The following is a 12,398-nucleotide window of genomic DNA, read 5'->3' as shown; positions in this document are numbered from 1 at the left end:
TTTCTTTCTTGGATCATGAGAATGTGAGAAACAAATCTCAAAATTACCTAGATCATACTCTTCGGGGGAACAAGGTTCCACAGCCCTGCCCAGTTCCTCTCCATAAGCATGGATTGCACCGAGTTTACCTTTTCCAGTTCTTGTGAGTTGGGCACATCTGAATGCCGTTCAAGGCCACTGCTGTGCTTTTGATGGACAAATGAAAGGCTTAGTTTGGATTCTGGCCTAGAGGAATTCAGTATTTTGTCAGTATGTGCACGGGAGAGCTCATCTAACTCCAATGCTCCAATACACATTTCTTACTTTATCCTGTTTATGATTTTTTTGCCACAATCCCAACGGAACAATCAAAGCAGGTTCTGAGCAGTCACTTCTCCAGGAAGCTTCGATGAACCCTTTCAGCAACGCATCTGAAATCGACAATGAAGAAAATTGGCTCTCCTTTTCTTCATTTCACCTGTGGTTCACTCTCAAAATGACCAGACGCCATGCCTGAGGCATCCTCCGAGGGCCTCTCGCCCTTCTACAAAACGAAGTCCTGCAGCTTGGAGAAACATCTCACTGGCTCCCATACGGTGTGTTTCCCCAGCAGCTGAGAACTGCAGTGGAGCGAAGTAGGAGCTGGCCTAGCAGAGGCCTGAGGGCATTAACTGCCTTGGCTCTGAAATGTGCTGTTGGATGGTCTGCTGCTGCCACGGGCAGTTGAGCTCCCAGTGGACTTCATGGGAATCCGGTGGCACCTCTGACCAGCTTTGGAAAAGGGCCGATGGTTTCTATTGCAAGTCAGCTGTTATTGTTCCTGGGCTTCTCTATCTCAGAGGGAAGGAGAAGACCTTATTGCCAGATTTGCAACGGACTTCAGTCCCACGAATTTGCAGCAAGTGGGTGGAGTCCTCAAAGTCATCCACAATCTCCTGCAACAACAGGGAGGCAAAATAAGAACAGCCTGGCAGAATTCATCAGCACCAACTTTTGCCTCCAGCTTGGCTCAGTTCTTTGCTTATCCACTGGTCCCCAACCTCATTCCAAGTTGCTTAAAGCCTACACAACTGGACCCCTGAAAAAGCCAGGAGCCCCCTTCACATGTCTTCATCCTAATCGCCTGCTCAGTCTTCCACGGCTAAAACAATTGTAAGGCTCTTGGAAATTGGAGAGGAAAGGCTATATGACTTGGGCGTATCTGCAAGTTGAAAAGGTGTGTCAAGAAATGCAGAGATTGTTTAAGCCAATCAGTGCATGTCTCATGCTATCTCTGGTCACCATCCTCCTCTGTACCCCTCACAGCCAGCTGGGTCTTTACACTCACTCCAGGCTTCATCAAAAAAGAAAGATGAGCAAACTGGGTCTTCTAACCTGACTGGTAGAGATCTGAGACTAACATGGATCCATCCTGAACATGTCTGAAGTTTGAACCATTTCAAAACTGGGGCACAGAATGACCTGTATGGCAACCAAACTGTCTCATGTAGCTCTCTGCTAATGTCAGCCACACACAATCAGACCTAAAAATGTAGGGTTCAAGCGGACTACTTTGTTGTGTTCTATCTATAATACAAGAATCTTCCAGATTGCTTGCCTTCTCTTGGGAACAAACAGTCAGCCCTAGTTCTCTTGTGGCTGTGCAATCACTCAAGGCTAATTACTGATCCCTCCTCCTTGCCTGGCAGTGAGTTTCCCAAAAGCTAAAGGCTACCAGGTTGGTTACCTGTTTCCAGAATGGCCTCCGAGGGCTTCTGACATCCACCCACACACCAAAGGAGGATGTGGAATGAGGGCCTGTCCCACAACCAGTGGTCAAGATCAGAGGAAGGTCCACAGCATAGCCGTCAGCCAAACATAAGGATGGCAGGCCACATTTCTTTCTGACTAACAGCTCCAGAGATTGGGCTTCCTATTGCAAATGGTTCCAGAGTTCATAAAAGAACAGATATTGGTACTACTGAATTCCAACATCTGAGAATGTCCTGAAGAGACTTCTAAGCCAACAAAGGTCCTGCAAGAAGATTTTGAGAGTAACTTGCAGCAGCTGTTCCATGGTCAACATCTTGCATGGACAGCCACTCAATTCCCAAACACAAGAGAAGAGCATGGCAACAGGGCACTTGCAGAAAACAGAAAGGCTTTCTTGGAGTGGTGCGTGGCTTTCGGGTGATGCCAAACTGACAGCACAAAGGTTTTAAAGTTCAGGGAAAAGAAGAGGCAGCATAAAAGCAAAGGACCAATTTCTGGTAAGAAGGCAACTGTATTAAAGAAGCACCACCTGCATTAGCTGAGGAGGATTTAATGGAGGAAATCTGCTGAGCAGGGATGCCCTGGACCTTGGTGGAGGCTGAAAGGAAGGAAGGAGGCAAAATTGGGGAGGGGGCTGGTGGTGCAGGGATTCCAATAGGAACAAGGAATTGCAGTCCTTGTTAGGATGAATAGACATCTCCAACCCTATCTCCTGAAGTGGGGGGTGATTCATGTAAAACGTTTCCAAGAGATCTCCTTTCCTCGGCCAGTCTCCACAGCCCTTGTGCCATGGAAGCCAATGGCCTCCTCTTCAGGATAGAGGCACATCCATTCAGAAAAAAACCCTGAGCAGAGACTATCCTGGAGTTGGAAAAGCCACATGGAACTTGCTGAGACCACACCTGCCCATCCTCTGTCTGCTCTTCCTCCTTTTCATATCCAGAAATATTTTGCTAATGCAACTGAAGCAATCTTCCCACACTAATGGCCAGTTCCTTTATTTCTAGCCCACAAGACTTTCCACCTCTCTTTGAGGGGGGAGATCAACAATTCTTCACCCACCTGGTTTTGGTCTCATTGGTATAAACCTTCACTTGATCAGCTCTGAAGATGAACCTGAAAAACAGCAGAGATTCCAACTAATCTGGAAACAGAAGGCAGAAACAAGAGAGACCCAAGACGATTGCGGGTCAGGGCTACCTCTCTGCTTCTCCTGGACTTTCTGATGACACTTCCAAGCTTCAAACCCAATTCAATTATGCCAATTTAATCAGTGTGCTATTTTCCCCTCCTTCGTTGCATGCTGAGATTTGGGGACAGTCACCTAATTTATTTACTAGTTCAATTTCTATAGACGCCCATCTCAATGACCCTGGCAGCTTACAATTCTGAAAATATATTACAATTAAAAAAAATTTTAAATTTTTTTTAAACAATAAAAACAGGAAACCAGTGAAAAACATTGAAAGTATCCAATTCAACATGCACAAAAGCAAGATACTTGGCCAATTAGCAATCCAGCCAGGAAACGGGGTCCTTGGCACATTCAGCACCCCAGGCTTGAGAAATTGACAGGTTTTTAGGGCCTTACAAAAGGCTAACAGAGTTGGGACCAGTCTGATCTCCAAAGATCACAGCTAATGATGGGAATGGAAGCTTGCAGCAACATGTTGGGCCCCACAGAGCCTCTCTGGGACGGCCCACAGCAGTTTGACAGCTGGTCTGCTACATGGTAAATGGCAACTCAGTCATGCCTCCCATGGCAGCCATCTTGCAAGGGCCCCCAGTACATGTTATCAGAAATGTCCCTGACGCCAAAGACTGCCACTTCCACGCGCGGGAAATACAGCCAGGGACTCCTGAAGGACAGGTGCTTCTTGGGCATCATGAACGGTCATATGAGCGAAGAGGGGACCGGAGCTCTACCACAGTGAACAGCTCTGCCATTTTCTTGCCTTCTTGTCACATCTGGTGAAAATTAGCACCATGGCTTTCTACTGCCTTGGGGCATGAAATACAAAAAAAACTCTTTGTAGATATAACATAATTAAAAAACAAACAAAAGCCTTCCCCTCACAAAGGCCAACACAAGACACAGGAAAAAGCAGAAGCTTATGGTCCCTTTGCAACATCATTGTTTTGCTCTGTTGTGACTGTAGAATAGAGGCTCTCAATCTCGGCAAGAGTAAGATATGTGAACTCGCAGCTGGGGAATTCTGGGAGTTTATTTATTTATTTATTTATTTATTCATTCATTCATTTATTTATTTATTTATTTATTTATTTGATTTTTATACCGCCCTTCTCCCGAAGGACTCAGGGCGGTGTACAGGCAAGATAAAACCAGCAATACAAAATACAAGTTAAAATACAATTTAAAAACTTATTTAAATTAGCCTGAAAATTAAAATTTGCCATACTAAAAAACCCCATTTAAAAATTAATAAATTTAACATTAAAATTCCGATTTAAGCCAGCCCCACGCGGATAAAAAGATATGTCTTCAGTTCGCGACGGAATGTCCGAAGGTCAGGTATCTGGCGTAAACCCGGGGGAAGCTCGTTCCAGAGTGTGGGAGCCCCCACAGAGAAGGCCCTTCCCCTGGGGGCCGCCAGCCGGCATTGTTTGGCGGACGGCACCCTGAGAAGTCCCTCTCTGTGGGAGCGTTCGGGTCGGTGGGAGGCGTGTTGAAGTCCATGCAACTTAAAACTTGCCAAATTTGAGAAACACTCTGCAGAAGAAAAATGCCACTGCTTGCAGCCACAACAGGCGTCCTCTCCTGTGAGTTTTTATGTATGCTGTCTCCTCCCCCACAGGCATTTATCAATACCTGAGGGGCTTCTGTTTCTGCCATCTGCTTATCTGCTCGTCACCTAAACTCAGGTAACCTCCCAAAGCAGTCAATCCCAAACAGTTTGCAAACAAGCAATTACAGGATGTGCTCTAATAATGCCTTAAAAATGCTTTTTGCCCTGGCCAAGGATGCCAGAAAGGCCCAAGGTGTACTTAGAATCCCAGGGTTGGGAGGACCTTTGCAAGATGGCCACCACGGGAGGGCATGGCCAGTATGATTGAGTTGACAATTTACCATGCAGCAGACTGACTGTCAGGCCTCCCAATCCACTCTCTGCCAGGTCCAGGAATCCCCAGATCCCTCCCAGATAAATGGTTGTCCAGCCCTTCAACTTCCAGAGCTAGCCTACTCCACTACTTAACAGGTTTTACTGTCAGGAAATTCTCATTTTCAGTGTGCAAAATAAATCCACCTCTGTCCATGGAAGATTGAGGACCAGATTGTTGGGGGGGCAATAAGTTGACTTTGTAAAAATATATACAAATAGAATGAGACTATTGCCCTATACACTGTAAGCCGCCCTGAGTCTTCGGAGAAGGGCGGGGTATAAATGTAAACAAAAACAAAAAAAGATTGAAAGGGCTCTCCTCTTCTTCGGGCTCAAGAGCCCCGTCCCTTCAATTGCTCTCTGTAGGATCTCACCCGCAAGCCCCTCACTATATAGGGGGGCTTTTCTCTGTATGCTTTCCAGTCCATTGGCATCGCTTCTGTCTTGGGGTGGTCAGAATCATACCATAGATCATCCACAATCAATGCTGTTTCTGTCCCATATCCAAGCCTACGTCCTGACTGGAAGCGGGCCAGACCCCCAGAAGCTGCCAAGTAACCACTTTCTCTAACAGCTTCCCTAAAAAGGAAATGGGACAAAAGTGTCCAGGCAAGTGGGATCAAGCAATGGTTTTTGAGGAAGAGACCAACCAGGGACTCCCCAGTCACCATCCTGGATGCTTTCACCAATCAGCAGAGGACAGTCTAATTGACAGATGGTTGCATTGTCCACGCTGAGAACCTGTTCACTTCCTTGGTCGAACAGAATCGAACTATCCCCAGATAAGTGAGCAAGACCTTTCAGGCATCCCACTTGGACCTGCAGCATGCTCCAACTGGGAACCAAGCTTTGTGCACTGGGTGTTCAACAAGTTCCTCTGCGCGGCCCCCACCGACATCCCCCAGTTCCCTCTGAAAGCCATTTGAGTCCATTAGTTGCCAGGGTAGTCCACTCAATGGTCTCCCTGTAGTCAAGGACACCAGGATGTGATCTGACTATGATGGGTGGCTGGGGGAATGACGTTAACTCCCCCACCAGTTCCTTCAATTTTGCAATCCATTTCTCCAATCAACAAAGCGCTTATTATGGAAAGGAATGCACCAAACCAGGCACATTAAAACCACAATTTTTTCATTTCCCCCACCCAGAAACCCAAAGTTCTTCCATTGCTTTAGAAATGTTTGGAAACGTTAGTCTCTGGGCAGGTCAGAAGCCAAGAAAGCCTTGCTCCAGTGTTCCACTCTGCTCAAGACAACCATAAAGATTCCCACGGCCAGGGCCAATCCTCCACTCCTCTTCCAGAGAAGGGGTGAAACATCAAGAGAGACTTACATGGCACATACACATGGGTTGCCCAGTTGCCTCGTTCATGAGGAAATGTCCGCAGGCGGCCTTCATGTTTACTGGAGTCATCCACCACCCTTTCCTTCTCCTCCTGCTCCCTGAACATCCTCCGCACGCTGTCTGGCAAGGGGAGGGGGGGCACTGCAGCTCTGCAAAATGGATGGAGAGAGTTGCTCAAAGACCAGAAGACAAGCAGCCTGGAGACAGCCTCTATCCCTGTCCAGCAGCAGCAACACCACCACCTGTCCAGTTAGGGTAAGTGGAAAGGGTGGGGTTCTCCAGTTAGGGCAGAGCAAAGAGGTTTTCCAGGACGGTCCCCTCCCCCACTGATATAAAGTGAAGAAATTGGCAAAACAGGCCCTGGAATATTGCAGCTTGTCTAGTGAGAAATTTCTCCACCTTAAGGAAAAAGGCGACTTAACGGGGCTAAGAGAGAGAGCAGAACCGCCTTTTCCAGGACTGCTAGTCTGGCTGGGATAGCTTGAAACAGGTTGGCTTTTTTGTGGTTTTACTGACTGTTGTTTATGGAGTTTATCGCACCAACAGGCGAGTCCCATGCAGGCTGTGCTCTGCCGCTTTCCGCCCCCCGATGGCTCAGGCGCTGCCTTCGTGCTGCAACGCAAAGAGGCCTCGGGCTCTTTCGACCAACGGAGCCCGGAAAGTCCTTGTGCTTCTCCCTCCTCCTGGCACGTGGCGAGGTTCTTGCGGCCTCACAGCCTCCAGGGGCTTCGGCCCAGCCGGAGTTTTGAGGCCCACAGCAGCCACCCAGGGGAAAGGCGACCCGCTGCCGCTGGAGCCTGGGCCGGCCGGCTCTGCCAAGGGGCTCCACGAACGCCACGCAGGCGCAGTCGGGCACCAGCCTCCGCTCCGGGAAAAGAGCTCCCGCGCGGGAGAGCGGAGGCGCCCAGGGCCTCACGGGCACCGCCTCAAGTTCACCTGCTGGCCGGAGGGAAGAACCCGCGGCCGGCCGCCGAGCCAGGCCGGGAGTCCCCGCCGCCGCTGCTGCTGCTCTCCCGGGGGGCGGCGGCGGCCTCGCTCTCGCCCTCCGAGCCGGAGCTGCTGTAGTCCACCAGCGCCGCCCTCATGGCCGGAAGAGGAAGCGGAAAGGTCACGCCTGCGCAGAAATGACATCTCCCGCGCGCCCCGCCCCCCCCCCCCGAGGCTTTACGGCCTATAGAGTCGCCTCCGCCGGTCCTCTTCCGGTGGGCTACTTCCGGTGGTTCCCCTGTGGACTGAGCGATGAGGGCCAAGCGGCCGCCTCCGTCTCGGGCGCTCCGGCTCCCTCACCAGCCAGGGGAAGCGGAGGCCTTTCTTTCCCGAGGCGTCTCCCTCCTGCTTAGGAAGCGGCGCCTGGGCTCGTCTCCTGGCGGGGTGGCTTCGATGGCCTCGAGGGTTCCCCACCTGCTTCCCGGAGACCCTTATGGGGGCGGGGTCGACAGGCAGACCGGCGGGTGGGACGAGCCTCTCCGGGCATCGTGGATTTGCCCAGAGTTAAGAGACTGGCGTTGAAGGAAGAGGAGTTGTCCCAAGAAGGCGGAATTGAAAACGGAAGGCAGGGAGGGAGACTCGGGCCTTGATGCCTGACAGCTGAAGGGGAACAGAAACCTGTGCCTGCTGTGGAGTCGTCATAATAATAAAAGTTTCTCTCAACATGTAAAAAACAAGAATCAAGTCAAGGAAATGATTGGTTCACTAATAAAAGAGGGCAAGGAGATGACAAGCAACAGGGAGAAAGAGCTGCTTAATTTATTTTTTACATTTGGCTTCATGCAAAAGGAAAAAAATAGCCCAATGTACAAAAACAGTACTTTAAAATATAGTACTTATATATAGTACATATACTATAGTAAATATAGTATAGTTTTATTAGGAATAAAACTCAAAATAGACAAGAAAATGGTAAGGGAACACCTATACACTCTGTCAGAAGCCCCCCCCCTAAAAGAATGAAATATTTGGGGGACTATTAAAAGCAGCAGGATATTATATTTCCCATAAGGAAATGGAGAAAAGGCAGAAAGCACCCGCAACAACCTCCAGTAGATGCCTAAAATCTTTAGAGATGGATCTTTTGTGCCCATTAAGAAATCAGGGCCAATCTATTTATAAACAAAGCATCTTCAGCTCCAGGTGATGGGTTTAAGGACAGGACATGACCTTTAGGACATGATAGGATTAACCCACTGCAGCGTATGAGGCTAGAGAATCGTTGCCTAGTGGCTTATAAATGAGTGGCCATCATTGGCCAACAGGTGATAGCTGCTATATAAGTAGCAGCTGTGAGTGAAGTTGGTTTGTTCGGGAATATTGCCCTAGTTTTACTCGCTGTTAGTTTGTTGTTAATAAAGGATTATTGCTAACCGTCAAGCCTCCATTCCCTTCTTCATTCTTTGAATGAAGCACTGGCGACAATTGGGATACCTGAGGCGACGGTTGAGTACTGGTTACGGTAGGGGAGTTTATTTATCCTCTATTCTTGTCAATCCACATTGCTCCATGGCGGCTAAGATATCTTTCGCTCCATATGACCCGGCCTACGAGACGTGGGATGCTGTATGTTGAGACGTATGTTGAGCGTTTTGACTGTTATCTTCTAGCCATCGATTTCACCGAGCTCTCGGGAGATAGGAAACGCGCCCATTTCCTGAATGCCTGTGGCCCACAAATATTTGCAACGGCCAGAGCTCTGTTGGCTCCTCAATCAGTTTCTGCGGTGCCTTGGGCCACCTTGATGGGCACATTGCGAGCTCATTATGCGCCTGCTCCTTCGCGCATTTCCAGACGGTTTACCTTTTCGCAGAGGTCCAAATGGACGGGAGTCCATCAACTCAGTATATGGCTTCTCTCCAGACCGCTGCTATAGAGTGTGAGTTCCCTAACTTGGATGACTCCCTTCTTGAGCAGCTGGTGTGCGGCGTGAGAAGTTTGAGATTGCAACGCCGTCTTTTATCTAGAACGGACATTACCCTCCAGTCTGCCTTGGATGAGGCACGTGCCTATGAAATGTCAGAGAAGTCATCGGTAGATGCATAGGGTTCCGGCCACATACGGTGGCCTCTGCTTCCATTCACCATGACGATGTTCTCTCCGAGGAATTTGAGGTGAGGAAGGCGAGGTGGGTCGCCTCCGAGTAGCCCCGGGAGCCAAGCGGCCAACAGAGCGGAAACCACAGGCAGGCGCCTTGCCTGGGATGCGGAGAGAATCACCCTCGCTCGTTGTCGTTTCAAAACTGCAGTTTGCTGCAAATGTGGCAAACAGGGACATCTGGCTAGGGTTTGTCGTTCTACCCACTGGACAATATTCCATCAGGTCCTCGTCCGGTTAGACAGTTCCAGAGGTCCTCCTGTGTCCCAAGATGATTGCTTCACCGTGAACCGAGGAAACACCAACCCTGCAGTGTCGATCAGCCAGGCATTGACTGGCTCCAACAAGAAAATTTTTCTTACTATCAAGTTGGAGGGGGTGCCCTGTAAAATGGAGGTGGACACAGGCTCTTCTAAATCTATTATTGCCTGGAACACCTTACAGAAGATAGCTCCAAGCTTCACTGAAAGTCAGTTGACTGCCTGTACCACCAGACTGAAGGACTATCAGGGGATATTCCCATTCTTGAGGTGCCCGCCTTCGGGTGGAGAAAGGTGTTTTCTCCGGTCGCCTCCCATTGCTTGTAGTTAAGGGTGACCTACCCAGCTTATTGGGGTTGGATTGGTTCTCAGCATTGGGCCTTAACATCACAGGCATTCATTCTACCACCACAGATGGGTTCGAGGCTCTGATGTCTGAGTTTGCTGAGGTATTTGCTGATTCCCTGGGTCAATATAAGGGCAACCCTATCTCTAAACCTTGATCCCCAGGTGTCTCCTATTAGGCTTAAGCCTCGGGGTGCCTTTTGCGCTGCGTCCAAAGGTGGACAAGGAACTGGATAAGTTGATTGCGCAGTGCTGGAGCCCACCGACCACTCTAAGTGGGAGACTCCTGTTGTCACCCCATTAAGCGGATGGTTCGGTATGCATCTGTGGTGATTTTAAATGCACATTGAACCGTGCTTTGCAGGCACACCCTTATCCAGTTCCCGTAGTCCAACACCTTCTCCACTCTTTGGGCCAGGGGTCTATCTTTGCTAAGTTAGATATGGCACAAGCATATCAGCAGCTTCCTGTGGATGATGCCACGGCGGCTGCACAAACCATTGTCACTCACAGGGGCGCTTTTAAATGCCGCCGCCTGCAGTTTGGGATTAGTGTGGCCCCCGGGTTGTTTCAGAGTCTTATGGAGCGGCTTTTGCAGGGCATACCTGGAGTCGTTCCATATTTCGATGATGTGTTGGTCTCTGCCACCAGCCAGGATGCCCTCATTAGCCGGCTGCGACAGGTTCTTACCCGTTTCCAACAGACGGGCCTTAAGCTTAAAAAGTCTAAGTGTACATTCGGGGTGCCTAGGGTTGAGTTCCTGGGGTTCCTAATTGATGCTGATGGGTTGCATCCAACCCCGTCAAAGGTGGAGGTGATAAAAAATGCCTCTACTCCTACCTGCAAAGCAGACTTGCAGTCGTTCTTGGGACTCCTTAACTTTTATAGCGTGTTCCTGCCCCATAAGGCTTCTGTGGCGGAGCCTCTTCATAGGTTACTCGATGGTAGGACTCCTTGGTCATGGGGCAAAGCCCAGGCCTCTGCTTTTGCTGCTGTCAAGGCTCTCCTTACCTCGGATGCCGTGTTGGTCCAATATAGCGACAGTGTTCCCCTTACTTTAGCTTGTGATGCCTCTCCATATGGCGTAGGGGCTGTTCTGAGCCACCTACTACCAAATGGATCTGAGGCTCCAATTGCTTATTTTTCTCGGACTCTGTCGTCGGCAGAGAGGAATTATAGTCAACTAGACAAGGAGGTTCTGGCCATTGTAGCTGCCGTTAAACGGTTTCATGATTACATTTATGGCGTTTTTCAATTGATCACTGATCATAAGCCTCTTTTGGGGTTGTTGGCTGGTGACAAACAGACCCCTCAGATCATGTCTCCTCGCCTATTAAGGTGGTCTATTTTTTGGCAGCGTACAATTATCGGTTGATCTATCGCCCTGGGAAAGAGCTTTCCAATGCAGATGGCCTTAGCGTTGTCCTCTCCCTTTGAAGGGGGTACCCAGCCCCTGCCTCATCCGTTTTTTTGTGGATGAGCTTCCTGCCTTGATGACTGCAGATGATATTGCATATCATTCCAAGCGTGACCCTATTCTGGCACAGGTTCTGGATTGAGTGCACGGCGGGTGGCCACAAGACCGCCTGCGGGAGTTCCAACCCTACAAGACTAGGCAAGTGAGCTGTCTGTCTTGAGGGGCTGTTTACTGTGGGGCAGTCGGGTAGTGGTCCCTCATCCTTACCTCTGTATTGCAATACCTACACGAAGGTCATCCGGGCATTGCCAGGATGAAAGCTTTAGGCAGCAGTTATGTTTGGTGGCCTAAAGTGGATCAGGCCATCTCAGAATGGGTAGAGAATTGCGGAGTTGCCAACTGTCATCAGCGACAGCTGGTACCTCACATAAAACCACTGATGATCTCACCCAGTTTCAGATAGATGTTGAACAGAAGCGAGATGGCGGCAACAAGTGAGGAGACTGGTCTAACTCTATTTGAGAGATAGAGGAGAACCAATGTACTAATCCCCCAATGGCAGGATACCATGGTATGGTATCAAAGCGCTTAATAGGACCAGGCAGAGGAACAAATCTGGCCCTCCAGATCATCCACCAACGCAAGAGTGTTGTAAGGCCAAGGACTGAATGGCCAGATAGACAGTCTCCAGGTGCAAACTGATATGCCACCATATTCAACCTGCCTGGGCGAAGGTTGGAGACACGAATATAAAACAGGTCCAGAAGCTTCTGAATTTCACCACCGCCTCTTTCTGGCGGCCGGAAAGATCCAACAAGGAAGCACTAATCCCCTGAGCCATGTCATCCCAGTGGCCAGCAAGCTTTTGGGCAGGGTCCAAACACTGGTGGCATTCAGTCACCCAGCAACCTGTCCATGTCCTCAGTCACAGGGTCAAACTCATCCCAGACAACATCACCAAGATTCCTCACGCCCATGCCACAATTTTGGTCCAGACCATTCTGTTGAACGATTTTATCTATAGATAACCGTTAAACTCAGCACGCCCCTGCATTCACAAGCTCCCCTGGTGAAGGAGGGAGCGGGTCACCAAAC

The 12,398-nt window shown here is 49.5% G+C and overlaps 1 protein-coding gene across 1 annotated transcript; it reads right to left on the bottom strand.

The window, feature by feature from the left end:
* Positions 1-5,334: 5,334 nt before the first annotated feature.
* On the bottom strand, positions 5,335-7,309 carry LOC131184315 (U6 snRNA phosphodiesterase 1-like). The gene is made up of 3 exons (XM_058155453.1): positions 7,134-7,309; positions 6,186-6,346; positions 5,335-5,432 (listed from the first exon to the last, which is right to left on the bottom strand). The coding sequence occupies exons 1-3, from the start codon at positions 7,280-7,282 to the stop codon at positions 5,335-5,337; spliced, it is 408 nt and encodes a 135-aa protein (XP_058011436.1). The 5' UTR covers positions 7,283-7,309.
* Positions 7,310-12,398: the final 5,089 nt, after the last annotated feature.

Source organism: Ahaetulla prasina, chromosome 12, assembly GCF_028640845.1.
Source record: "Ahaetulla prasina isolate Xishuangbanna chromosome 12, ASM2864084v1, whole genome shotgun sequence".
Lineage (NCBI taxonomy): Eukaryota > Metazoa > Chordata > Lepidosauria > Squamata > Colubridae > Ahaetulla > Ahaetulla prasina.
The sequence above is the reverse complement of the archived record's forward strand: the minus strand, read 5'-3'. Positions and strand labels throughout refer to the sequence as shown.

Bases quoted from the DNA above. Each gene is read 5' to 3' on its own strand.
- LOC131184315 (XM_058155453.1), bottom strand. From the start codon at position 7,282: ATGAGGGCGGCGCTGGTGGACTACAGCAGCTCCGGCTCGGAGGGCGAG. The intron at 6,347-7,133 runs GTGAACTTGAGG...TCCATTTTGCAG, and splicing joins TTCTTCCCTCCGGCCAGCAG to AGCTGCAGTGCCCCCCCTCC. The intron at 5,433-6,185 runs GTAAGTCTCTCT...TTTCCTTTTTAG, and splicing joins AACCCATGTGTATGTGCCAT to GGAAGCTGTTAGAGAAAGTG.